This window comes from Corvus cornix, chromosome 4A (assembly GCF_000738735.6).
Source record: "Corvus cornix cornix isolate S_Up_H32 chromosome 4A, ASM73873v5, whole genome shotgun sequence".
NCBI lineage: Eukaryota > Metazoa > Chordata > Aves > Passeriformes > Corvidae > Corvus > Corvus cornix.
Genome location: NC_047058.1, coordinates 12,035,437 through 12,062,552, shown reverse-complemented (window position 1 = coordinate 12,062,552; position 27,116 = coordinate 12,035,437). Strand labels below are relative to the sequence as shown.

The 27,116-nt window shown below is 42.0% G+C and overlaps 1 protein-coding gene across 1 annotated transcript in view; it reads right to left on the bottom strand.

The window, feature by feature from the left end:
• The window catches only part of VSIG1 (V-set and immunoglobulin domain containing 1), a 34,760-nt gene that overhangs the window by 2,267 nt on the left and 5,377 nt on the right, over positions 1-27,116 (bottom strand). The window contains exons 2-6 of the mRNA XM_039572233.1: positions 14,995-15,221; positions 8,984-9,091; positions 2,724-2,922; positions 965-1,120; positions 198-317 (exon numbers count right to left, since the gene is read on the bottom strand). Coding sequence (XP_039428167.1) covers positions 198-317; positions 965-1,120; positions 2,724-2,922; positions 8,984-9,091; positions 14,995-15,221 — 810 coding nt within the window. The remainder of the gene's footprint in view (positions 1-197; positions 318-964; positions 1,121-2,723; positions 2,923-8,983; positions 9,092-14,994; positions 15,222-27,116) is intronic.

Here is a 27,116-nt window from a genome sequence, read left to right as displayed (position 1 = left end):
GGGGATGTTAAATCAGTTTTCTAGGTCAGTGTAAATTCTGGGCATGCCTGGATGAAAACTCTGGAGCTCTCCAAATCCTGTTCTATTCTTACTTGGAAAAAAAAAAAAATCTAAGCTTCAAAGTTGTTAGAGAATTTTCTTGCAAGCTGTGGATATCCTCCATCAAAGATGTGATTACTTTGATGCATTCCACTTACGTTTTGCTGTTAGGTCAAGCTCACAGGTGCTGTTCCCCAGGAGGTTGCTGGCTACGCACTGATAGTAGCCAGTTTCAAAGGTGGTGAGGTTGCCAATGTAAAGGATGCCAGAGTTTGGATCTGTGACAAGCAGGGAGCAGGTACACATTACTGTTTGTATTCTGTAGAGGCAAACAGCTCTCTGTAGTGGGTAACACAGAGCTATTCAGATATTAGACAAAGGGTTCACCAATTATGGATTTATTTGTGTGGGTTTTTATATTCTTTAAATATAAAACATTTACCTTCCTCTAAAATTGCTCCAGTGGATTCTGTGGGGGGGTATTAGAAGCCCCTACTCTGCCAATCAGTCTGGCTGATGTTTTACCCACCGTGATACTGTGGTTGTCTGTGTAACTCCACAAATGAACATGCAACAGGTACAGAAAATTTTTGGGAGGGAAGGATGTGCTAGTACTTGAATGACAAATTGATTCAACTTAAATTCATTCAAAATCTCAAGGGAAGAGAGATGCAAAGGCATAAATATTTCTCCTATTTTAACAATTTAAAGGCATAGACAGGACTTCAACTTTTTTTTATTAAATAGAAAAAGCGTCCTGTGTTTTTGACAGCTGTCAGTTGATTTGAGTAAGTAAAAATATGATTCTGTGACATTGACCATTAGAAGAGGAGGAAAAATTTTAATTAGCCTATGTGATACACAGCATTTGAAATGCTGGAATTTTGGATCTTGAACATGGTACGGTAGTCCTGTAGTTACATACTGAATTGTTCTGTCACAGGCTTGAGGGTGTTCTCATCGACTTTGTACCAGCGGTAGGTGGGGCGAGGCAACCCCTCTTCGCAGTTGCATAGGAGGTAGATTAGATGGCCTTTTTCAGGTGTTCCTTCTACTTTGCAGAAAGGTTTTGATGGTTTGACTGTAAAATAAGAACAGACACATCGTATGTGGGTACCCGGGGCTGCAAACATTCGCCTCAAGTTCTGGTACCGTGCTGCTCTGAGCAAAGAATTGAACCCCATCTACAGATTTCCATCCAAGAGCAGAGTGTTGCTTATGGAACTGACCAAAGCCTCTTCCATAAAAAAATTGAGTAATATTAAATATATGTACATGGCCTAGGATACAGTTTTATTATCTTCCATTTGCATACTAACTGTTATTAGGGGGGCGTTGAAACAAAGACTATCAATTATTTTCATTATGATGGGCCACTCACTATTCACCACACGCCATTCTGCCACAGACCAGAATCATTTTCTTTAGAGACATGGCAGGAGCTTTTCCACAGAGAAGGAAAGGATCAAGGCCCAATTCTTTCAGTTATTACAGTTGTGAAGGAAATTAATCAGCTATAGTTTTGGTAAAAAATAAATCTGTTTTTATATAATGTCCTCACTTTGCACAAAAGGGAAGATTCTGTCTTTACTCACACCCATTGGTTTTCGTTTCCTGCCTACAGATATGCTTTTGTGGTTCTTTAGAGCACTGTCAGGGAAACTACCAGCAATGAACACAGCCCAACCAAAAACTTCTCTTGGTTTTCATGTGAAAAGTGCAGTCTTTTACTCAACTGCTCCAAGATTTACTATGTATTTTGGAAATTTTAGATGAGAATTATCAGTGGTACTTTGATTTTTCAGGGAATGAGTTTACATGTATCTTTTTCTTATCCCTGAGAAGTAGGCAAGTGAGGCTGTAATCATGTTCCCATATGTTTGTGATTTGTCACTCTGACCAGGTATGAATTCTCAAGATAAAAGGAATTATTAGACATTGTTAGTACAATGTCTAGTACTCTTACTAGGAAATAAAACATCTCATTCCACTGCTTTTCATCCTTTCTGTTCTGCCAGTTCATGGTTGAACTATTGCTTTCTTCCATGCAAAACAGACTTTGTACTACTTTCAGCCAACACGTACTAAGTTTCTAGAGCTTTTGGGAGCTGATGTGAGCCAGAACGCTTGGGTTGTGCTGCTGCCTCTCCCTAGATTTACACAAGTCACCATGATCAACATGAGGTAAAATTAGCGAAGTTTTGGACTGTGCTGGGGCTGCATGTATTGGTTTCAGTGAGAAGTTGTCACTCCCAGCTAAAAGGGTGTTTTATTTTAATCAAAACTATTATCACTTTGTTTTCCAGTATGAAAAATAGAGTGAAGTTGGGTAATTCCAGCCACCCTCTTACCTGCTTACATAAGGTAACTTTTTGAGAGCACAGAGTGACTCTGAAGGCCAGTGGTGGGAGAAGGAGATTTGGCTGCAGTTCAGGCAAAGGCAGCTGTGGAGTGGAACCAGGTCAGCTGTAGCTGGAAGCTAGAGGGCACCCAGGCTCTGCCTGCCTCCGAAGCTCTTGGAAACACTCTGCAGCAGTGGCTCAGGGAGCTTCTCCCTGCATCACGGGCCTTGTTTACCACAGCCTGTCATTCCCTCTGGCCCTATGTATTTTGAGCTGTGAATTCAGTGTTTCATAACACGGGAAGGGAACAACAATACAGCAATAGAGAGGAAAGGCACTTACCCAGCACACTGACAATCACAGATTTTTGACTCTGTCCAGCATCACCCTGAGGGCTGAAAACTTCACAGGTGTAGGAACCAGTGTCTGAGGGCTGCATGTTGGAGATTGTTATTGATGCATTCCCTGGACTTGTTGAAGCTGTTATCCTGTTCTTAAATGCTCCATAGGAGTAAGACTGGCCTCCCGAATAATAATAGATCTGCGATAAAGAAACAATTGTTAGTTTAATAACAAAAGATCTTCTTGCTGCTTTGTTCCATACTCAGAATATATTTGATTTCCAATTAAAGCCAAGCAATGTCACCCCCTTTCTTGCCTCCTCCCCCAAGAAAGCAGAAATGAAAACATGGTACATTTGAATACATATTTCTAAAGGTTCTTAAAAGACAAGCTTTTCTGAAATGGCATTTTTTGCTGTGTAATTGACAGTAGCTAAAGCTTTGTGGATATTCCAAGCACAGACTGATGCATTTGTGAAAACAAAGGTGAGACCATTGACCATCATATGACAATTCTATGAAAAAATGCTGTCATGCACAGTGAGTAATGGTATTAAGTGAAGCATTGGTAATTTGTGGTATCATTAATAAGCGGCTCAGTAGAAGATTATGACAAGGATGGACCTGTCATTGGTAAAAGTGGGTGGTTGCAGAGCTTTCCAAATACAGAATCTGGCAAACAGAGAACTGAAATGAATTCACAAGCCAAAGGTCTAAGCAAACAAGGCACCTGATCTGTTGGCAGTAAATTTGAAAGCCATAAGGATGCAGTACAAGAACAGAGCAGAGTCATCACACATGCAATTAGAGCAGCCATGCTGTTCTTATTTGTGTCATCAGTGTTGGAGGCTGTGTCATGGACTGTCTTGGTTTTTTGAATTTATACCAGGGAGGAAGTAAAGAATACCTGTTGGCCTCAGTGTTTGGAGGGGTTCCTATTTGGGATCAAGAAGTTCCCCTTTTACTAAGTAATAAAAAAATGTTTTGCCAAATGATAGACATAGCAAGGATAAATGTTTCTAAGGAATGTAACATTTCCTCCCGAGTAAAAATTGCTGATTTAACATTGACTGATTTCACTGATTTCAGTAGCATCGACTGCTCTTAGCAGCACTGTGGAGTAGAAGTGGCCTCATAAGCCTGAACTTTTTGTCTGCTGATGGAAAGGAGAGGTAGAATTGTGGAGCCTGGATGGTAGTCCGAGCCTTGGGCCCTGAGTCTGTTCAGGAACTGCAGTATCTCATATGCTCTGGGGTAAATATAATTGTTCTCAAGGAGTACCTGCCCTCTGTCCAATCTAACTGCTCTGAAACCAAGACCTCAAAGAACAAAGAAGTGGAAAACTATGATTCATTAATTGTTTTTCTGAGGTGTTAATGGTATTGTTGTATAAAAGTGACAGTATTTGGGATGGGCAATATGTTCTCCCACGGTCTACATGCACAAACTAGGCAAAGTGAACAGTTCAGCACACTCAGTCATTTGTTTAAACTGGTGAGAGGTGACCATATAAAATTACAGGTTGTGACCCATATTGATCTAACATTGTTCTTACAGGCAGTATTCCAGAATCATCAGTGTAAATGTATTTACTGAAGTTGAACTAACAGTATGCTTTTTAATGGAAACAGTGGGAAAATGCTTGTAGGAAAAAGCTTCACAGACTCCTCTTCACAGGCCATTCTTACTTGACTAGTATAAAAATTTCCTTTTGGTAAAAGTTCTCTGCCTTTTAGGGATACTGCAGATCCCCAGGCAAGAAGTATAATTTGCTTTACTTTGCAGATCAACTGATTGCATTTTGAATTAAGAATATTTATTCTTAATTCTATTTATCCTCCCTGATATGGTGTTGACTGAAGTCTTTAAGAAATGTTATCTAAAAGCCTTTATTAGCTTAAGGCAAGGTACACCCCAAAACTGTCAGAGCAGGACTGGTTTATGCAAAGATACGGCTTTAAATGAAGGTCAGAACCCAGGTTGCACAACACCAGCAGCTCCAGGACTGCAGCTTGGCCTCATCTCAAGTGCAATTTTGCATACTCCTCAGCCAGACTTTATCTTTCCCTGCCCCAGGTTTACAAACACCAGGTACAATTGATGCAGGGTTCTGAACACCAAAGCATTCCCAAGGTGTGGAACCTTGGTACTGCAGTGGGGAAGCATAAGAAGGTCCAGGGTTAGCTTGGTGTCAGACCTGGTTAGAAAGTCTGCTGAAGCTGGATACTCCTCCCAGTTTCCATTGTGTGCATGCAATACCACCAGTTTTAAACCTGATTTTATGCTTTGCAAATGTCTAGAGATGGAACTCTCTTACAAAACCGGAGTCTGGATGGAGACACTGTATTCCCTGCAGAAGGAGAGTGTTCAAAATAGGGAGTTTGGTTTAAACAAATCGCTCATCAAAAACGTTGTCTGCCTGGAATTACAAAACCACATTGGGCACATTAGTCTCGGTCTACATTTATCTGAGCAATAGCAGAGTATTATTTATCACTGTTTCTTTCAAAATCTGAAGTTACAAGAACTGTGACTTCTGACTTCACACTCTTCTGGCTGATGTCCCTGGATAGCTCTCAGCAGTGGTGGGCTGGATTTCCATCTCCTCTCCATCAACTGCACCTGTTGGAGTAGGGCAGTGAAAGGGGTTCCATCAGCTCTTTACACTGATGTGAAATTAAGCTCTACAGTGAATTAAATGAAGTAATGTGTGTCTTGCTGCAGCATGAGAGGAGTGGTAGGCCCATCACACCCTATTAAGAGTTGATTGCTGGAAAAAGGGGCTAATTTCTACTCAATGTACCTACCTCAGAGTGATCTGGGATTTTTTGTCACAGTAAAGAGTAGAAGAAGGGGTCCACTGAATGCTTATTTAGCCACAGCATATCTTCCTGGAATAAGACTGGCACTGCAAGTCTTAAATGCAGTCAGAGCATGTCAGTAAACACTGTAGAGGAGCAAGTGCACCTCCTTATATTTGACCTGGAGTGAGGTGAATTATGTGCTTAAGTCCTCATACAGTGCACTGAAAAATTAACCCCCTGTGTTCTCTCTTTCTGATTCAATGAATGCAGAGAAAATATTTTGTGTACACTGTTAAATCTGAGGCAGGTGTCAACACATCAGAGATTATTTCTTCTCTTCATGGATTCAAACAGAGTATTTCTGGGTTATTTTTTTTTTCAACCATGAACATAAAGGCAGTGAAACATTCTCAGGCAATGCATTCAGTTCCTCTGCAGGCTCCTGCCTGTTCTCTGTTCTCTCCTGTTTGATGCTTATCTCACTGGCTCTGGAGTTCATTGCCTGAAGGAAGGTGGTAATCACCAAAAAGGCTGAATAACGTTCTGATTAATTACTGAGTGTATATCTTGTCCCAGAGGTATGATTGGATTGTGTACACAGGAAATTTCATTTAAGAGGAATATGTTTCAGTTAATTGGCTGTGAATTCATAGCCCATTTTAAACAATACACTCAAAATGAGTATTTTAAACGCTAGTTCAAAGTGGTTTTATGCTGTCCTTGAAAAGGTGGTTTGTGGCTTTCAGAAAACTGAAATGAAAATTTTTGCAAAAGTGTTTCTGTTCCAATTCATAAGTAAAAAACTTGTTTTCTGTTTAAGATATGGAAAACTTTCTGGTTTTGGGCAACTGACAGCTAATGTTTCTTCCTACAGACACACATCTCCTTGACATTTCTTTCCATTTTACCTAAAACGTGTGTAAGGGAAAACTGTATATTTAGTCAATGGTAGACTTTTTCTGGAAACCTTTTTAATCTGGTGTGATAAAGATATCTTAAGTGCACCATCTCGAATGCAAAAAACCCGACAAAAACCCAAACCAAAAGAAATCTGCTGCGCTTCCCTTCAAAAAAAAAAAAAGCTTTTTATGTCCTCAAGCAAATCATGGGCCGCTCTAATGAAGTTGATGATTTACCAGGGTAGAAACAATACTGAGGGTGCATTAATGCTTGTTGCTCCTTCTTACCAGCTAGTTTGTTCAGGCAAGTTATTATATAATGGTGCCTTTTCACATTTCATGGAAGCAGCTGCCTGGGTGACTAAGGAAACAACTGACAGAAAGAGGAGCAGAGATTATCTCTCCTAAATCTGTTGTCCCTCATAACTTCCTAATCTGAGACACCTGTTTCTGCTAAACAGCAAAGCTGCCCAGAAGACATCTCCCTGACCTTAGAAAGGGTCGCAGCTCAGTTGGTTCCTCAACCTGTGGGCCGGGCAGTGCCCTGCTGTCTCCAGCCAGCCATCCTTCCAGGCTTTCTGAGGCAGTGCTGTGGTTACTCTTCATGTCCACAGGCAGTTTCTTCTAGAGTGATGGTGTGGAAAGTATTTGCCTGCAGAGGAAGCAGGCAGCAGAGCTGATGCTGAGCTGAGGACTTCCAAAGGCTGCCAGATGTTTGGCAGAGTGTGAGGAGCCCACCCACAGGTTTTCTTTGTACAACTTCTATAGAAAGATCTTCCTTAGGGTGTGAAGGGGGTGTGTGAAGAAGCTGGCAGGAAACTGGAAGAAACATGTCTCCCTCTGCTGTTCTTTTTCTTCTTAGGACTGGACAAATATATATCAGAATTTGCGTAAATATGTGTCTTTCAGATGGCTTCGGATGGACTCGTTCATAAGTTCTAGGTCAATACTCTTCCATCCCCATCTCCCAGAGTCACTGAATCACAGTGCTGTACATGCCTAGTACTTATGGATATCAAAGTTATGAGGTTACTTGAAGGTTCATTACAAAGTGTCCTGCTTAATCTGCACAGAATCCTGACTCCCTGACTGGGGGCAGTTTCAGGACATGACCTCCTCTCCAGTACCTGTCTTTCTTCCCCCTGCCTCTTCTCCCTTTCCCGCACCAGCACATGTAAAGCTCTAGCATCCTGTTGGATGATGTTTTTCTGATGGATTCGGCGTGTGACTCACAGTATTTGCCTGGAGAGCTGGAAAGCTCCAGTGTCCAGAGGGCCCTGTCATCGGGTTGGTTTGCCATTTTCTGTTTGACATTTTCCCAAGCTACTAGAAAATGGAGGATATTAATGACTTTCCTGGTTTGAGATCATGATCTCTTTTTGAATTCTGAGGACAGACAGAATTTATAAAATAACAACAAGGGAAAAAAATATTCATCACTCCCTTAAGCATCTTACCATCTAATTAGAGAACAAATGCTGCATACTCAGAGCGTTAACGAAGGCCCAAAGCTCAGATTCTGAACTCAGCTAGCTAAGAAAGCAAATGCTCACGCATGTGTTGGTTTCTTCAGCATGTGTCACATGCCTGGGTCTGGGTCCAAATCCCTTATTTCATCCACAGCTTCTTTTCACACATTTTTGTCAAAACTCTGATCTGCCAGAAGGGAGTAGGGATATTATGTCCTGCCTTGCTGGGATTTTTGCATGAGAATTAAGGATATTAGCAATGACTAGAAGCGTCTTGTCACAATAGCGCATTGATAGAAGAAGAAAGGGAGGGAGTCAGAAGCCTTTAGAGGATTAATCATTCAGCAGCTTTAACTGATGCAAATACATTGGAGGAGCAGCTTTCATGTTCTCACAGTATCATTCTTGTGGCTGAACTATCAGTGAATAATTCCTACAGTGCATCAAGCACAAACATGTTTTCTTAGTGCATTTGGTGTGACTGCTCTTCAGCAGTTATTATTAGACCTCAGTTTACATTGGGCTGTACCCTGTACTTCATGGTGAGACAGGAATCCTGCTGCAGCCAAAGCGAGTTTGGAATGGATTACAGCTGGAACGCTGAGCTGACAGCTGAGAGGAAGCTGGTTCAGCTCAGTGTCAAGATCCATCACATCTCAAAATGTTTTTATATTCTAGAAAGGAGATTCAGCATGATTATTTTTTCCTATGTAAATATGTAGCCCCAAGATTGGGCTATCCAGTCTTGCTCGCATTCAGCCCAGAGGCTCCTGGTGGGTGCACACACCCTTCAGATACCCTTTGGGTAGAATATTCCTGAAGGTGCCGGTTCAGCCACCTAGAATAGGTGTGGGGAAAAAACCCCAACACAACAGCTACTTCCAAAATAATTTTGACAGAGAAAAATGAAATAAAAAATAGGGTGAGTTAAAAATTCTGAATGATACATCTGATTCAACTTATTTCAGTCATGTGCTGGTTTTGAGATTTCAACACAGAATATGAACACAGGTTTCAGAGTAGCACAAATCTAGTAGAAGCTATTTAGCTCTTTTTTCCCCCTTAATATTATGGGGATTGTTTTCTTACCTTGTATCTCCAGCTACATCTTCCCCGTGCATCTGTCACATACACCGTCTTTTGACAAAGACTGACTGACTTTTCATCCATACTCAGAATACCATGACACGGGGAATGCTGTATTTGAGTAAAAATGTGCTGATCTGAGAGTTAAATGAGACTTTAAATGTTCCCCCAAAATCAAAAGAGCCACTCCTCCACACAGCTCCCCACCTACCATCCGTGCTGATCACAAGGGCAGGGTGCCTCATGCTCGGTGTATTGTGCAGAAAGTATCTTAGGCCTTGTCAACTGCAAGATGCAATAGGAGCTTATTCCTAAGATTTACTTAAAATTAGGCAAACTAAGATTGAAGTCTAATGTTTGCTCCAAGCACCCCAGTTACAATCTGACTATTTTCTGCTTGGCTGTACTTCCCTTTGTGATAACCACAGGCAGGCCACCATAGTCCCACTGACATCCAGAGTCACTCCAACTGCACTGACATGACAACAGCATCTCCATTCCTCTGCATTGGAGGTGTTGCCTCTGCTTTCCATGAAGCTGTTCCTTGCAGTGCCTGCTCAGTCATCTAAGTGCTAGATAAAACTCAGTTTTAAAAAATCACCTCTAGGCAAAAAGAAATGCTTATGTATGAGAGAGGCCCTTTCCAGGAAGTTTTCCTGTACTGCCTCAAGAGGTGCTTCACACAGGCTCATCTTTCTCATGGGCTGGAATGGACTGCTCTGCTCCCAAGCTGGTGTCCCCTGCAGCACTGACAGCCTCTGCAACACAGGATCTCAGGTTTCTTGTGGCTGAAAGTGTGTGAAGGTGTCCCCCGAACTGCTCAGACTACATGGAGGGGAATTTGCTCATTCAAATGCTTTTATGGAAACCCCACACATACAGGGCTGGCTGGCCTCTGGCTCTCCCTCGTGGTAGCCCAGTGCCCACAGCTGTGCCTTGCTTTGTGCTGGGCAGCAGAGTTGTGCTGGCATTGGGACTACTGATAATCTGAATTTGGGGTGTCAGGGTGGAAGGAGCCAGCACATCTGTGCTCAGGTCACTCTTCTTGCCTCTTTCCTCCTTTGGGCTTTCTCTCCCTGTCCCCTGTTGCTGACCAATGTGCCACAAGCTCACTTTTTTTTAGAGAACGTTTTCATAAGAATGTCAATAATTCTGTTTTGCTATAAGTAACAGGCATCCATGATCTTTACTCTCATAGTGAATTTAAAATTTCGATCTTGGTTAGCCAGGTCTTGTCCCTGATCATTTCACTGACTTTAGCTGTGGGTGGCCTGGGCTGGAGGCTCAAGGTGTGGCCCTGGTTAGGTTCAGGAGTTGTATTTAGCTTTGCAAGGCTGCAGCCGTGCCTGTGAAGAGTCAACAGAGGCTTCAGCTTTCAAACATTTACTTAGGTGCCTTACACTGGGGCCAGCCAAGTGACTCAGAGCACAAAATGAAGCAGAGATGTAGGTCTTAGCAGGAGCTGAGGCTTTACCTTATGAACCAGGCCAGGCTGTGATGTACCCTGGGTAAGCAGAATAGTTTTAGCCTCAGTTTGTCTAGATGTAAAATAGAGATCGCTCAGTATTGGAAAGTTCTCAAGATCTTTGGCTGGGAGTCATTATTTAAAACTTAAATTTAATATTAAAGGACATGCTGCTAAGGGCTAAATGGCAAGAAGAAAAAGTTAAAAATATGCATGGCATCCTATTTTCCATGATTTTATACTTGCATCATTAAGTTCAAGTGAGGGAAATTACTTCTACTAGAGAAACTTCTCAGGAAAAGAGCAGAGTTAGGCTCAACTAGTAAAAAAGGTCTATATTCACACATCTTGTAAAGTTGTGCTGTCTTCAAAACAGTGCTGTGAACACCTGGCTCTGTTTGCTGCCTCCCTTTTCATCGTGCTGCCTGTGAGCAGCCTGGCTGTGGTGTAACTGCCGTGGTCAGAGCTGGCAAGCACCTGTGGCAGCACTGGGGAGGGCGGGCAAGGCAGAACAGGGCATGAAAACACCAGAACAAGCAGTAAAAGACAAAACCAACCGCACAGAGGCTGTGCTGGGAGGCAGATCTGCATCAGTAGCAGGTCTGCAAAGTAATGAAAAGCACAGCCTCCCCTTGAGGCAAGGTAAAACCTGTTGCTGAATGCTTAGGGACATTAAATTAACACTGGCACTGGTCCTGATCCTGGCCTTACTGATTCCACTCCAGCCAGGACTGTACCTGAGCTTATGGATCTCAAAACACTGCAAAATCTGTACGTAAGTGGCAGTGTAAAATAAAGGGGTACCCATGGCCTCTGCTTATTGTATGTTATGTCCTAAAATCTAGTAATAAAAGCCAAAACTTCTTAATGGTATAGATTTGCCTTAATTACATGTAACATTCATAAATGTATATAATATTCACAGCTTGCTCTTTTATTTGTTGCCACTGTAGAGAGAAAGGGCCATGTTCTCAATTGTTTAAATAAACAGTATTTATTAAAATCAATAATTTTTTCCCCACGTATTGGTTATAGAGAATATCTCCTCTGCTTAATCTTTTTATTTTGAGTGTACTGCCCATGTGAATAATGTGGTAATCAAGACAGCTAACATTTAGTAAGATGTCAGGAATATTTTAAAATGTAGTAGGTGGGAGAAGATGTACTTTCTGTAATTTTTCACAAAAGTTGTAAGTCTCCTGTCTTCAAAATACTTGGCAGAACTTTCCAATTTTCAAGAATGGAATTTGAAAATGTTATCCAATTAGTTGCTGAAAAAATTGGCAAATTTTGAATAGAGCCAGAATTTTCAACAAATTTTTCAGGACAAAAATATGTTATTTCTAAGGAAGTGTTTGGTTTTTTACAGATCTGTTAGAAGAATCTAAATGTCTCATAAAATTAAATAATTTCATTCCACTTAAAATGCAAGCTATTGTTCTGGTGCTCGGTAAGATACGGTGCCAGTCTTTCCAATATGGTTGGGTTTGTCATCTTACCAGCATATTAAATATATTTTTGAATTGCACATTAGTATTGTTTTACCTGAACATTGAAAGCCAAAGCTGGCAACCTCCTCCATTGCCATGCATATGTTTCCTACTTGGAACAAAATATGAAACTTAATTCAGCTATGTGCCAAGCCACCAGGGCAAAGCCAGGTTTGTAGAGAGATTATATTTTTGTTTAAACTTGTAGAAGAAAAACATGTGGGCTTTCAGGCTGCCAGTCCTTTCTGAAAACTCAGAAGAGTCACCAGCCTGAAATAGAAATACCAACCTCATTCAGAGGGAGGGTGAAAATCCAACTTTATATTCAGCTGTGTTGTGTGATTTCTTAAACCATATTTTCCACAAGTAATCACAGTCCTTTCTTCCCAGTGTTCACATTAACAGCATTAATTTTATTGTGAATAGGTTCAAAATGATAAGGAATGGCCAGGTGGTGGTAAAAGGATATAGGGTTAAGTAATATAAGAATGAATGAGTTGCTGAAAGCATTTCAAGAAGAGCAGTGCCCCAGTCCTGCACCCTCCAGGGGCACCAGCAGACTGCAGGGAGCAAAGGGAACCCTCTGAGCCTCACTGAGCGTGCCAGCCCACGATAACTGGAGCTGCAGTGAGAGGAGATGGTGCCTTGGTGCTCAGGGAGAACAGGATTGGCACTAAACCATGGCCTTTCCAGATCGAACTGACTTTATGTCAAGAGAAGGCAAATCATCCATCACAAATGCAGCCATTACAAATGTGCTGTGGTGTGAAAGTGAATTTGCCATGAAATTAGTTTCAGATGGGGAAATCCAGCTGCAGTTTTCCCCAGCAGTGTTTCTTACAGACCTTTTAGGCACAGCTTTCCCATTGCCTGCAGTGAGAGCTGCAGAAGCCGGGAGGGAGCACTGGAGGGATTGATCCATAAGGTTTCCCTGACATTTGGTAGTCTTGCATCAGTTAGTTCTTGTTGAGTGTATTCTGAACCACCCACAGAATTTTATGATTATAATTCTCAGGGGGTATTTTTCTCATCATTACTCACAGTTTACAAATGGTTTTCCCCTCCTGGATCTCTTGAAACTGTGTGATTCTCCCTCTAAACTACTTATAGCTGCAATCTGCTTATTTCTCTTGATTGTGACCAGAAAAATGTATGGCATTTAGGGTGTTGCAATATGGGAAATGGGATGCAAATAGAACAGAAAGACTCTAACCAAACCTGGAGAAGACAAGCTTGATCTTATGTCAGTACTGTACTTCCCACCCGAATGAGCAATTAAAATTTAAGATGTAACATACTGGATCAAAATAATAATATATTGTACAAAATGCAATTTAGGAAACCTGCAGCTACCACCCTTTCAGGAATAGTTCTTAATTTAATAAAATAGTTATAACTTGAGGAAAGCAAACAATGAGTAACAACTACTCACACAATTAATCAGGCAAGGTGTGCATACATCAGTCTGGCATTCAGCTAGAGTTAGAATTTGGGATGGGCCCAGAGTTTGTACTTAGCACTGATACAGGCATAATCTGTGGCTGTGATATACTGCAGGAGAGTGAGCACTTCTGTCTTAGGTTAAATTGTAATTTCTTACATACTGGCTATTGCTGTTCAATGCCAAATACGTTACAACCTGCACATTCTGCAAATTACAGCTAATTCTGTGTAATTGATAAACCAGATAGAGGGTACAACTCTATCAGCAATGGCAAACCTCCTACTGTAATATTAGGAAACTTGTGAACATGACAAAAATATCCTGAGTGTGGACTGTGACACTCCTCTAAGTCAAATCTCTTTACATCAACTCTCAGCTGTCACACCAGGCAGGAGGATTGAACTTTCAGAAGAAAAATGCTGGCAACAGGATAAAAACAATGGGAAATGATCGTCCCACAAGCACAAGCCTGACACCAGGGCATGGAAAAGGAATCCCAGTTGTCTTCAAGGATGCAGCAACACTTGTAATCAGGATTTCTTCTTACAAAGGAAGGAGTTGCTGACTGCTCAGGGTCAGGACTGAGCTGATGGGAACTCATACCTTGTGTGTTATGCTGGGAATGAAATTCATGGGTTCATTTTCCCACCAAAACATCAGATTAATGGGTAGCTCTTGAAGTTTGGGCAGTAGTGTGAGTACATATAGGCAGTTACAGATCCCATCCCTGACTTCTTCCAGGCAGACCAGGCTGCTCTGCAAGGTCTTTACAGCCACGTGAGAGGCTCAGGCAGTGGTTAGAGCAAGTCACTGCCTGCTATTGATGTCCTTCCCAATCCCATCTGTGCTGACACTCCAGCCTACAACACCGTCTCATTATACCCCCAGAGTAAGATATTGTTTGGCTCTGCAGCCTCTTGGGGTCTCAGGAAGGGCAGGGACCATTTGCCCTTGACCTGTAATTGTTCTGTTTCCACAGTGACAGCCATGGGATGCTGTGAAATACCAATGCAAGTTTGCTGTGGCAGATTTCCTGCTGTGATGACTTTCTGCAGAATGCTGCCAACACTCCTGCTGCTCATTTTGTGCCCACAGTCCACTGTCATGCACAGCACCTCTTACTGATCTGCCAAAAGGCAACTGCAGTGCCTGAGTCAAGAGTTCTCATTTGACCCTTAAATGGGGAACAACACATTGTCATAGGCAAGGGCGTCTCACCAGGAAAGCAGCTTTCACAATGGCAGGAAATATCTGCCAGACAAGAGAAAAGGGAGCTGGTCCAGGGGCTGCAGCGCTTGTGTGGTTTTTGGACACCTGGTCTTTGCTTCACGCTTCCTGAGTGACTTGGAGAAAGTGGTTTGAGCATCTGAATCACTTTTGTACTTTCTCATCAGTTTGTGACGGCGTTCAGGCATGTCAGTGGGAACCAGGAGCCTAGATAATTTGTTCATCTGCCCCTAAATTTTGCTGCACCCCAGTCCTTAGTATCTAGGGTAGGAACCCCAACATTACCTGGTCTGTAGTAAGGATAACCCTATCAAAGGTAACAAGACTCTTTGAGGACTTAGGGATATCTTAAATACAATTTCATAGTAATAAGAAATAAATATCTTACTGTGTGCAGCTGGCTCTCTTTGGCACTGTAAAAACTCCACTGAATAAAGAAATTTCCCAGCGGTCCAGGACTGGTGTATGTGCAGAGGAGGGTTGCGTTTCCACCTGTCGTGACATTCACTGTCTTCTCAGGGACGGTCACCACAACCCCGCTGGCGTGGCCTGTGGGCAGTAAGTGTGGTGAGGAGAGATCAGCTGGGGCTTGCCCTGGGAGCCCTGCAGGAGTGCCTTACTCACTGTGTGACTGAAGAAAGCTGTAGGATATATCCGGCCGTTCTCCTTTTCAGCACAGTTTCCCTCAGGCTTTGTGTGGAAATTTCAGTGATAACAAGCTGTGGCTGGGTAAAAGCTAGCAAGCAAATAAATCCCCCAGAACACCTCTGCCCTTACAACAAATAATGTTCTTAAAAAGCAGAGTTCCTAAACCCATACTTGTTCTTGTTTGCTGATACTCATATTCTCACTAAGAGTCAGTGGTTAAACGGAACCTTTCTTCTGCACTCACAGTGTTTTCCTGTGCTTGCACTCTCATTCACAGCTGTGTCTACCCATCTCTTACACCTTTCTTGCCCTTTTTGGCCTTTTTGCAGTTATTTCTTTAGATGTCTGATCTCCTTTACATACACCCTCACCTCAGGCTGGAGCCCAGCAGCTTTTCTCTGCTTTTCTTTTGTGAATTACTTTGCTTTTGTTTCGGTTTCTAAGGGCTTACCTCCAGAAGCTGGGTTTTTTTTCTAACACTATTACATTGGAAAAATAAAACTAAACTTTTTGGAGCTGCTTTTACTATGTGGGTTGTACAGAGTTCTTTGATAACTCAGTCAACCCTTTGTGTTGTGCTCAAAGCAGAAAGGGAGCAAACACAACTTGTGAGCCCTTCCCATAGTTTTCTGGTCACACTTGACTACACGATCATAGTAATTAAAGGAATCAAGCACCACCTTACAGTATTTATCTGTTTCTATCATCTGTGTAAATTACTAGCCATGATGGCACATGACAACAAAGCTAGAGCTGTCAGAAAAATAAGTCTGAATTTCAGGGTTTTGGTAGGTCACTGAGTCCAGCTTCAAAGCCAAGGTCTAAAGATTCAGATGGAGAATGTATTTCTTTTGAATGGCATGGAAAACATAAGTCTTTTGGAGCTTTCAGTGCAAAAGAGACAAGGTGAGAATTTCATGTTACAATAATTTTCATGTGGGTTTATTGCATATATTAATGATAGAGACAAAAGATGTGAAATATTTTTCCCAATGCAGGATCTGTGCATCTTATGTTTGGGTACTGCTTTTGAGAGTTTAAGCAGAACCTGCAGCAATACCAAAGAGTATTTTGCTGAAATTAACAGCCCTATGTGAGAAAACATTGTTTATGAAAAGAAACAATCTATTTTGTCTTTTTTTTAATGTAAATATTGCAAATTCATAAGTTAGTACAGCATGCAAACCTATCTGAACTCTTTGCGTACTGTTTTCTGTGTTTGATGGCTTCAATAGTAAAAGCTTACTGCAAGGAAGAAAGGAATAATATACTTTCTGTATTGGTGGTGGCTAGGATGGAAATTAATGGGTTTAAACTACAACAAGATTTATATTGTATGTGAAGACAGTGTCACAGGAATGGCTGGAGACCGACCTAAATGTGTCAAACCTGCCTTGGGGAAAGAGGGCATCCCAGGCTGGCTGTGAGTCCTACTTGTCTTGTGAGTTCACAGCAGCTTAATCCTTACTGAGATCTAATATGAATGCTGTGCCATATTACTTTAGGTGTCTCAGTTCACTGTTCTCAGCTTTAAGAAATAGTGTTGGCCAGAGGATGACAGTTTCTTGTCACAGTTTACATGTATTTATTTTCTGCTCTTTGCAGGGTTAAAGTACCGTCTTTCAACACAATGTTATTCTACTGAAAACATCAATTTTCCAGTCATCTGCTCCACATATTTACTTTATCATTCTCTTGTTTTGGAGTCAGGAGTGCCACAGAGTCTGACTGTTACAAGCTTTTCCCGAAGAAATTGATTTTAGCAGAAACGACTCCACAAAGCATTCTAGGTTCCATAAAACTGTATTTTGAAGAAAAACATTTAATTGAAAAGATCTTCACTCAGGTAAAAAGATACTGTCAAAACCTATCAAACTGACATTGTCCAGTGAGGCTGTTTAAAGCCAATAAAAATTGCAAGATTCATACATACAGGCCTTTTGGTTTAATTTTTAAAAAGTGCACAAATAAGAAATAACTCAGTGAAAACAGCTAGTGTGAACAGGACCATAACTTGTTAAAAATGGTTGATCCATGTCTTTACTCATCAATATTATAGTGAGACTGTTTCCTTCCCACAGAGAAAGTCATTGCAGTTAATTAGCAATCTCCCACTTCCACTGAAGTCCTTTGCAGTTTTCAACATTCATTAAATTAATCCAAGTTTGCTGATCTTTTCTGAGCCATGACAGAAACCCACAGTCAGTGGTGCCCATCAATATGAACACATTGCTAGTCTTAAATCCAGAATTTTCAAATTAGAGGACATTGCTTTGAAAATTATTGGTACCTACCCTGAATTACTTTTCATATCTAAGGAAGAATCTGTTGGGTGTATATGTGTGTGAGAGTTAGAACACTGAAACTCCAGGAGCAACTACTTAAAATATTTCTGTGGCACCCAAACCAGATAATTCCATCTGGAAAAGGAGATGCTTTCATTTTCTGTAGTGGATACAGGGGCTGTTCATCTCCATGGAGCATTAGACTTAAAGTGACTGCTTCTGTATGTATTAGAAATAAAGCTCAGCACAATGAAATGCCCTCAAAACATGAATAATATATAGTTTTTACTATACCATGAAATCCCTAGATTCCACAAAGTATTATGTCCTCGTTTAATTTCAGGGAAATCTAAAGATTATTTGCATGCTTAAAGCTAAGCATCCCCCCCAAATTTTTTGGTGGTTGAGGGACTGATGCATCATTTTCCAGTCCTATTATCAAGGGGAGAAAAAAGCCAAATATGGAAAAACCTGACCTTGAAACACTTGAAAGACCTGAATTCTCCATATGAGAGCTCTTTGCCTCTTCTTGACATCAGAGCAAAGCATTAATCTACCAAAGCCAAAATTCTGTTCTTGAGCAAAAACCTCTTACCAGGCAGGGGTCAGTTTGTGGATTTCCATAAAATGGTCTGGCAGTATAGCCACGATTTTCATTCCATCCTGAAATAATTAATCTCGAATGTTCTCCTAGTTTGCCAGTCAGGTTCACCTGCTCTCTTACTTCAAGTTCCTTTGTCCCAGTGCTATTTCAATCAGTTTGTTATTCTTACCTGCAAGGACAGCTAGAATTGGAAATATCTTCAGCATTGTCACACACACCTCCTCGATGCTGGGAGAGAAAAGAGATCAGGTGCTGTTTCTGGCTTCTGCTGAAACTCAACCGTTTTATTTTTTGAGGTAGGTTTTTTGTTTTCCTTATCAGCTGCGTTTCAACACGTCAGTGAGCTGTTTCATTCTCCTTTATCACGCCTGCCTTTCTCTGACTAGTGGTGTGACTGTTCACTTGAAACCATTTTGTGGGGTTTGAGCAACTGAGGGTTTTGTTAATAATAAACCTTTGAATCAGAGGAGCCCAGATTCTCCCACTTTTGCCAGGGCCCTGCAGTATTTGCCTACCTAAGTACTTCCACTGAGTACAAGAAAAGTGTTTGTGGGGCTATTTAACAGCCAATCTGATTACTAGTTGGAGTCAGGCCTAATATGAATAATCTTTATTTCCCATTAATTCTGTAATTTCCTTTTAAAAATGGGCATATGTAGATAATACATTGTCAGTACATTTTCAATTCAAAACATGTATCTTATACAGCTTTATACAGAATGGTTACATTGGACACATGATTGCCTTGGAATTTCCATACTGCACTCATCAATAAGATAACATACCAAAATGAAGATCAAATAAAAGTTATCTTCTGAACTGTTAATGAAATCTGTTTCATCTAGTTTTAATCCATGAAGCTGGATGTTACTAATCAAAAAAGGGACAAGGTGAATATGTTGATTTTTATTTAAATGTTAATACTAGATTTTTATAGTGAAAAAGCAGTGGATGAAGGTTAGAACTTGAAGAACTAATTAGGATAACTTAAATTTCTCTGTCCTTACTGGTTTCAGAACACACTCTCTGAAGCTCATTAGGAACTGAGGGTGTTCAGCTTCCTGCAGGAGCCAGATTCGCTTTTTGTGCTGTGTCATTTGGCTGAGGCTGATTCAGAGCCCTGAGCTGTGATGGGAGTAGCTGGCTCTGGCACAGCCACGGGGCGTGAGTGCCTCACATAGCAGAGGGCAGCATTGCCTTGTACATGTGTGCCTGCACCTGGGACCAAGGCAAGTAACATGGCCGGGGACTTTTTTCTATGCTTGTTGAAAACATGGGACTAGTTCATGCCTGATGATCCCATCTTTATAGTGGCAGGAAGGGCAGCCACTTCCTCTGTGGCAGGAGTCATGCTGCAGCATGGGAAGCCCTTTTGGAAGGTGGGGTTCAGCATCTGGCCATGTGTGGTTGGAGGGGAAAGGTATGACCAGGCTCTCCCTCATCTCTCATGTGATGTGGTGGTAGATTCTTCAGCAAAGAAGTCAAGTTACTGGTTGCATTTGTTACTATTGGGATCAGGTTTATGGACTATTTTATTCTGCCACATATTTCTGCGCATGGCAGATGCCTGAATAATCTCTGGGCAGATGGCAGAGTTTGATGATATTTTTATATGAGCCGTCTCCAACAGTTTTGGAGATGTCTCCTTAGTTCTGACTGTCAGCACTTCACACAGCATTCCCACAAAGTGGGCAGTGCCTGTCTTTAAACGATGGGAAGGGCAAGTCTTGGAACTGTTAAATGTCTTGTCCAAGAATCACAGGAGAGTCCAAAAAGGAATATGTACATTGAAAGACTGAAATTCAAATTCAGATTTCTTCCAAAAGTTGAAAAGCACTTAGATTCACCTTCACTGAGGAAGCATGGAGGGATCACAAGCACACATGAGAAGTTCTCACTGGCTGTTCCCAAAGCCTAAAATGGGAGCTGCTGCTGATTTCCAACCACTTAGCTGTGGATGAGTGCAAACGATCTGAACATGAGACAACCTACAGATACATTTCAGTGATTGCCTGTGGCAGCTCCATAATACCCAGGAGTCTGACAAGTAGCTCACAGAGCCCCGATCCTTTGCAAAACCAGCAATTTTCAAGAAGATGCATAAAACCACTGCTACCCTGCTGAGTAAACTGGCACGTGCACGATCCTGTATCTTTACCACGACATCAGTGTATCCTCTAATTCCCTCTCATCTATCAACCCCAAAGTCCTTTCTCTGGCATTTAAAACCCCCGCAGCTAATACGTATTTTTGCTCGTTACATTCACTTTTTGCCAATTAAGGCTTTGAAAAATGACAGAACTACATTCCTGGAGGGTGAAATGCTCAGTTTGACCATAGAACAGGAGCCAAGAACACAAATTCTGTATCAACATGTGCCCCTTAAAGCTTGGGATGAAGGGCTGAGATTACCAGTTACAGAATGGGTACAGCTCATAGCAAAAGATTACAACCATCACCCTGTTTTACAGAGGATTCTGAACACCAGGAGTGTTTATGTTTCACTATAAACCACCTGGGGCTCATTTCACTCAAAGCAGAGGTTCCCTAGCATTAAACTTCCAGGCCCTCCAGGGTTACTCTCCTGTGAAGGTAATCGATGTCACCTGTCAGCTGCTGACTTTGCTTCTGACTCATTATTCCTGGAGAACAGCACTGCCTGTTCAGGAGAACTGAACACAGAAAGCAAAATCTGCTTTGGTTTGATGTTTTAAGTTACAGTGGGATAACAAAGAAGCTCTTGCTTACACTGCTCAGCTAAGAGGAGAGAACAGCTCAGAGTGCAGCAGCACAGCAGTCACTTTGCTAGGGGTGGAGCAAAGACTCCTATCTTGAGATAAAATAGAAGGGGCCAGTACCAGGAACTGTGTGTTAACAGACTTCGTGACTCAAATCTGTGTACACTGAAATGTATTCAGAAATGTTCCCTTTCAAGCAGCTCCCATGTATTCACTCTCTAAACAGAAGTGTCAGTCATCAAAAAATGAAGCCCAGAGGCAAACCCCAAGCAAGGCAGCATCATCCAGACAAAGCACTGCCAGGATATTTAGGAGTTGCTTCTGTTGGCCTGAAACCTAATTTAAAATCTTCCTGGACAATTCCACATTTCACTTGATAAAGCTCAGCAGCGTTCCAACTGCTCTGTCTTCCTGAAATAAGCTAAATCTGTAATTGTGTGAGGACACTAAACCCAGTCTAACCCAGTGATTTGTGAAGCTCTCTAGTTCAGTATCACAGCTGATGGCTGGGGATGAAGAGAAGTGTGTAATTAAAGATTCCAACAGGTGCAGTGAAAGAGTTGCTTTAAGCCTCTAAATCCATCATTAGGTTGATTTTCAAATGCACAGTACAGTTTGCTTGCTTATTGCACAGCCTTGTTTGTGGTTTAAAAAAATATTTATAAGTTTTTGCGTAGTGTTTGCAGTCTTAATTCACAAACTCACTGTTATTTTTAAGCTTGCAGAGAGTGAATGTCTGTAAGGTACCAATAACATAAACTCTTCTGAGGAGAGCACCATAGCTTGTCACCTCGAAGTAACTTGGTCAGAAATACACCTAGTCCTCTGTATTCAATTGCCAGAATGAGCACAGCTTATTATCAAAAAGCACAATTCCATTTCCTTGTAAAGGGTCTGGAATGGTCTTTTTTTTTTTTTTTTTTTTTTAATATTGTCCCTTTTCTTACTCCAGAAAGAAGGTCTATTTTCCTTTTAGCCATTCAAAAGCCAGAGTTTCCTAGAGAAAAATCCCTGTCCAACAAGCTTTCCTCTTTCTGGGGGGAAAAAAAAGAAAAGCAAGCACTGAAAGGAGATGGAGCACCCACTCACTGCTCTTGCTCTGCCGTGGAGGACTCTCCCAGGGTGCAGCTGCCTGCCTGTGCACTGCACTGGCCTCCACAGAGCTGGACAGGGTGGGGAGGAGATCCAGCCTGTTTGACAGACACAGATGATGTAGGAAGTTTTCTTGTATTGTTTTAGGACGCTGATGCCTGCTGCAGTCAAAGGGATTTGTTTGTGTGCAACACCTTGCAATAGAACTGTGACACCTGGACCCACAGCAGTGTGTGTTTAGTCACCAAGTTCCATGTGAAATTGATGTGAATATAAGCACCTGGACAAATTTATGGATCTGGCTCAGGCCTTTTGGGTTGACAGTAACACTCCTCTGGTCTCCCCTGCCTTCTGACCTGAGGAAAAAAAGGAGAAACAGCTCCCTGTGATGCTGCCCCAGACCTCCTGGGGATGCTGGTGTAGCATCCACATAGCCTGGGATTAGGCTGCCTTGGACTGTGCTGGACCAGGATGATGGAAGTGATGGAAGGAGCTTTGTTGCAGAAGCACGGGATGGTTCTGCAGCAGCTGTGGTGTTACTATACATGGTAAATTTAAACACGTTGTGTTCAGGAGAGCTGAGCACCACAAGTGCCCTGATGGATGCAGGATAAAGAATGACTTTCTAGCATAAAGTGCCACCATCAGAGAATCCACTCCTGCTCTGTGGCTCGAGTGTCAAAGCCAAAGCAGGCTCTCCCCTGCGTGGTAAATCACAGTGAAATGGTCCTGCCTTTGTACCATTGCTGTGCCCTTGGGTTTGCATTGGCTGCATAACCTTTTCCCTGCATATGATTAACTCTCCTTATGTCTTTTTTCTTTTGACCTTTCTCTTTTTCATGTAGTTTCAGAATTGAAGCTAATCAAACAAAAAAAAAAAAAAGGAAAAGAAAAGGAAAATTCACACTGAGTATCTGTGGATTAAGCTGTCTATCAGCCTTATCCAAGGGAAAGGTCTTTTTTCAGTCATCGTTTGCATTTTTGTAGATTAACAATTTTCAAAACTATCAAGTGTTATTGTTCTTTCATTTTGGCAGCATTTGTTGTCCTTGTCTAAAATGAAAAATGCTTTCAGCTTAAGAGTGCATGGAACTGCATAATTTATATGGTGGCTACTTGCCTTAACAGGTATGATAATGTAATTTTAGGATTACTCTGCCATATTAAAACCTGGCATAAAATTAATGCAGTTGGGCTGAACTCTAGGCTTTCCACCTGCTCCTGCTGTCTCTGAAGTGGAGAGTTCAGGTGCATTGATGTTAAAAGGAAGTGTTTTGTGCTTTCAAACACACTAGTTCATGCTGTCAAATGATTACAAGGTGATCTCATTTTTTATTTTAAAAAATAGCCAGTTTTTTAATTCTCACTGTTCCAAGGAAATTTTTGGACTCAGTGCTGACCTCAGCTGCTCCTTACTCCATGTACTGCTACAAATCTCTTTGCTTTTGGCATGCTCCAGTTTAGGAAGGAGACTAAAGCAGCCTCTGTCTGAACATTGCTTTGCCTGCCTGAGTTTGACCTGGCTGTAAATCCCTTTCATTTTAATTCATGTCACTGGCCCCTGGAGGGAACTGAGAAGCTGTTTCTGCATCCAGGCTCTGCAACTCAGCTGCCCTCTGAAGGAGCCTGAGTTTGGTGGGACTGTGTGGCCTTTTCCTTGGGGAGGCAGAATAATATTTGCATATGCCATTAATTATTAATGAATGGTTGTACGGCTGGATTTGCCCCAGCTGCCCTTCTCCCAGCAGGCGTGCCACGGGGTCCCTGGTGGCAGCTGGAGCCTGGCTCTGCCTGCTGGCAGCCAGCTTCCCAGACTGCTCTGGCACTGGCTCCTTGAGGTGGGATATGATGGGGCATTTTCCTTGGGAAACTCCAGGTTCCCGGAAGCTGGGCAATGCTTTGGAAATGCTGCAGTATGTTAAGGTGAACGAGCTAATGTGATGAGAACCAAGAGCAGCTGCTTGCCTGGCTTCACGACACTTTTCCTTTTGATTCCCAGGAGCTTCCCAGGAGAAGGTTACTTGTTTGCTTGGTTTTAATTCTCAGGAAGAATGATAAGATGCTTCCTTTCCTGCTTCGTTAATAATCTCATTAGACTCAATTATTTTCATTACACTGAGTATGGCAGCACAATGACATGATGAAGTTGTGGAGCAGAGGATCAGCAATCCTGAATAAAAAACAGTGTAGGAGACCAGATGAGATAAACCTAAGCACTTGTTTTGTCCTGCCTCTGACTTGCTTGTGGCAGGCAACCAAAGTTTTTCGTCAACAGATTGGGACTCAGATCCTGTAGCCCGAATTACACACCGCTGTTCAAATTCTTTGGAAGCACTTGTTATCCTTCAGTGATCAAGTGGGCGCTGAGTTTGCAAAGTGGAGAGAAGTAATGGAAAAATGGAACTGTCAGCAGCCTGTACATCGTGGGAGCAGCTGGGAAAGCAATAGCTCAGATGACTTCATCTGAAAAACATATGAATCTTAATAGTGTGTAGGGTGTAACCTTTGAAGAACAACTGTCTAATCCAGTTGTACACGGCAATTTGATTCAAACGAGCCAATAAAAGCCGTGGGGCAGCCCAGCCTGGCACAGTTACACCCCTGTCGCGCCTTCCCCCCGGCACCAGGGGCTGGCAGCCGTGCAACCCTGCGCCGGTGATGATGCCCGGAGCGCGGCCGGTGGCGGTGGCACACTGCACACAGCCGTGGCCCGCAGTCCCGCTCCGTGCAGCTCTGTGTCCCGCACGGCTGCCGCCTGGGGCCGTGTCCTTGCTCCCGTGCCAGGGCTGGATGTGCCCGTGCCAGGCAGGAGATGCCGCAGAGCCCCGGGCGCCAGGGGAACCCCCCGTGCTGCTCCCGGGCTCCTCCTGCCTCTGCACCTGCACAACACTCCTCCTGCTGCACCAGCCTTGGTTTATAAACTACCCTGTAATTCCCACTCTCGCAAGGGAAAAGCGAAAAGCCACAGGCTTGTACAGGCGTTCCCAAAGAATGAAATGGCTTTGTAAAATTATCAGAAATGCAGTTGGGCTCTTTTTTTCTCCTTTTCTTCCCAAGCGCTGAGTACTGATTCTGTGCCAGAGATGATGTAAAACTCCTACCGGGTGGCCTTTTCTATAATGTTCAATAAATGATATATTCTTGGAGCCTGTATGAAATGCTGAAAAGCTTCCAATTCTATAAGCAGACAACCCCCAGAAAGAAATAATGGCTTAAAACCCAGTTCAAGGACTTATCTATCAGCCCCACTGATGTGACTGGTACTTAATTAGCATCAGCTTTTCATTCTGCTCCTTTTCATTCTGCAGGTTAACATCATGTATCCAGCTGGGACTGCTCTGTTTGGCATCCGTCACGGTCACTGTGCATATCTGGAAAAAGCTGGTTTTGGTTCACTGTGATTTTGGGAGGCAGGTCACACCCCAGCTGACAAATGACCTGTAGCAGATAGATTAGAGTGGTTGTACCTTGCTAGCATTAATTACATGTAATTAGTGTGTCTTCCTGGGACAGGAAGCCCCTGACCTTACAAACGATCATTTGCAGCCTTGATTTGAGTCCCGTGGTGTCGGTGAGATTCCTGCAGCACGGGAGCCATCCATGTGCAGGCAGCTGTGGGAGCAGGGCTGAGGGCAGGCAACGAGGATTGCATCACTGAGCATATGTGTGTAGAAAGTTGCTGTTTAGCCTCTATGTTTCATCATTAGAATATGTTATAGATGGGAGACACTGACCTAAGGTGCACCAGGATTGTCAAAGTTATCATGACCCATGCAATAATTAATGGTTTCCCCTAAATTTCTACCTCTGGGCACAGTGGTGGTGAACAATGACACGAAAGGTCAGTTTCATTTGCTCTTTCATTAAGGAAAGGTTGCTTCCATCCTGTGGATTGCATGGAAATAAATCTTAAAATAGTTCCAAGTATACCCTAAAAGAGCAAAAACCAGAAAGCAAATCAATGACTGACATAATTTTTATTTTTTAAAAAGTACGGCCCTACAGAAGCACACAGTGATCTTGAATATGTCATCATGTTCAGAAAGGACTAAAAACTATGAGCAGCTTCTTGCAGTTTGGACTTTTAAGCCAACCAGGGCAATGCCTCTTCCTGATACTTCAACATTGTATTAATAATAACAATAATAATAATAATAATAATAATAATAATAATAATATTGTTGACAATTAGTTGCTAAGTTCTAGAAATAAGTTTATTTGAATAATATAATCTCTCTTGCAGTTCAAATGCCATTCATAGGGTGCTTGCATTTTTTGCAAATGTTTCCTTTTTTAGGTCATGAACTGAACAAAGAGATCATCAAATGGTGTGGGAGTTCAATACAAGGCCTGGCTCTTGACAATTAAAAAGGACTATTTTAGTTGTGATTGAGCACAAATCCATGTGACAGTTTTTAAATACCTTTTATGTGTTATCCCTCATGTAGCAGCTTAATTTGCACTTCCAAAGAACATCAGCAAATCTTTCCTGTTTCCTTAGAAAATGCTATTTTTGTGATCTTATTCCTGTAAGCCAAACTCGTTTTCTTCAGTAGTCCCTCAGGTCAAATACAGCAAAAGCAATACTTCCTCTAACTAAATATCAGCATAATGCAGTTAGGCATCTTTGTTCATGTTTTAATAATATAAAAGTCTGGCAGAGTCCTGGTTTATTCCATGCATGTTAAGTAAACAGCCTATTTTGATAGCCTTTTTTACAATACAAAATCTTTGTGTACATTACTGGATAAAACCTCCCTTTTGAGATGGGAATGTGCTCAGGTGAGTGCTTCAGCCTTGCGTGGATTGATGGAACCAGGGGGAAAGGAAGGCATATGTGTTCTGTTGTAAGGGGTCAGGGAAAAACATTCTGATATTTCATAATGAGAAATCATCTTCAAACTAAGGTTCCTTTCTCCTTTTAAAATAATTATTCTTAAGAATTCTCCTCTCTGCTTTGACTGCTTATTAAGGCACAAGATACCAAATGCATTTCGTCCTTCAAAATTATGCCTATAAGCAGTTTTGAAACCCATTTGAGTAGAATTTGTACACTGATGTCCGGCAGTTCAGTGGGACTTCTCTCAAGACAGGTGTTTACTTACAGCACTTGAAGAATTAGTGGGAAAATGTGGACTTTTAG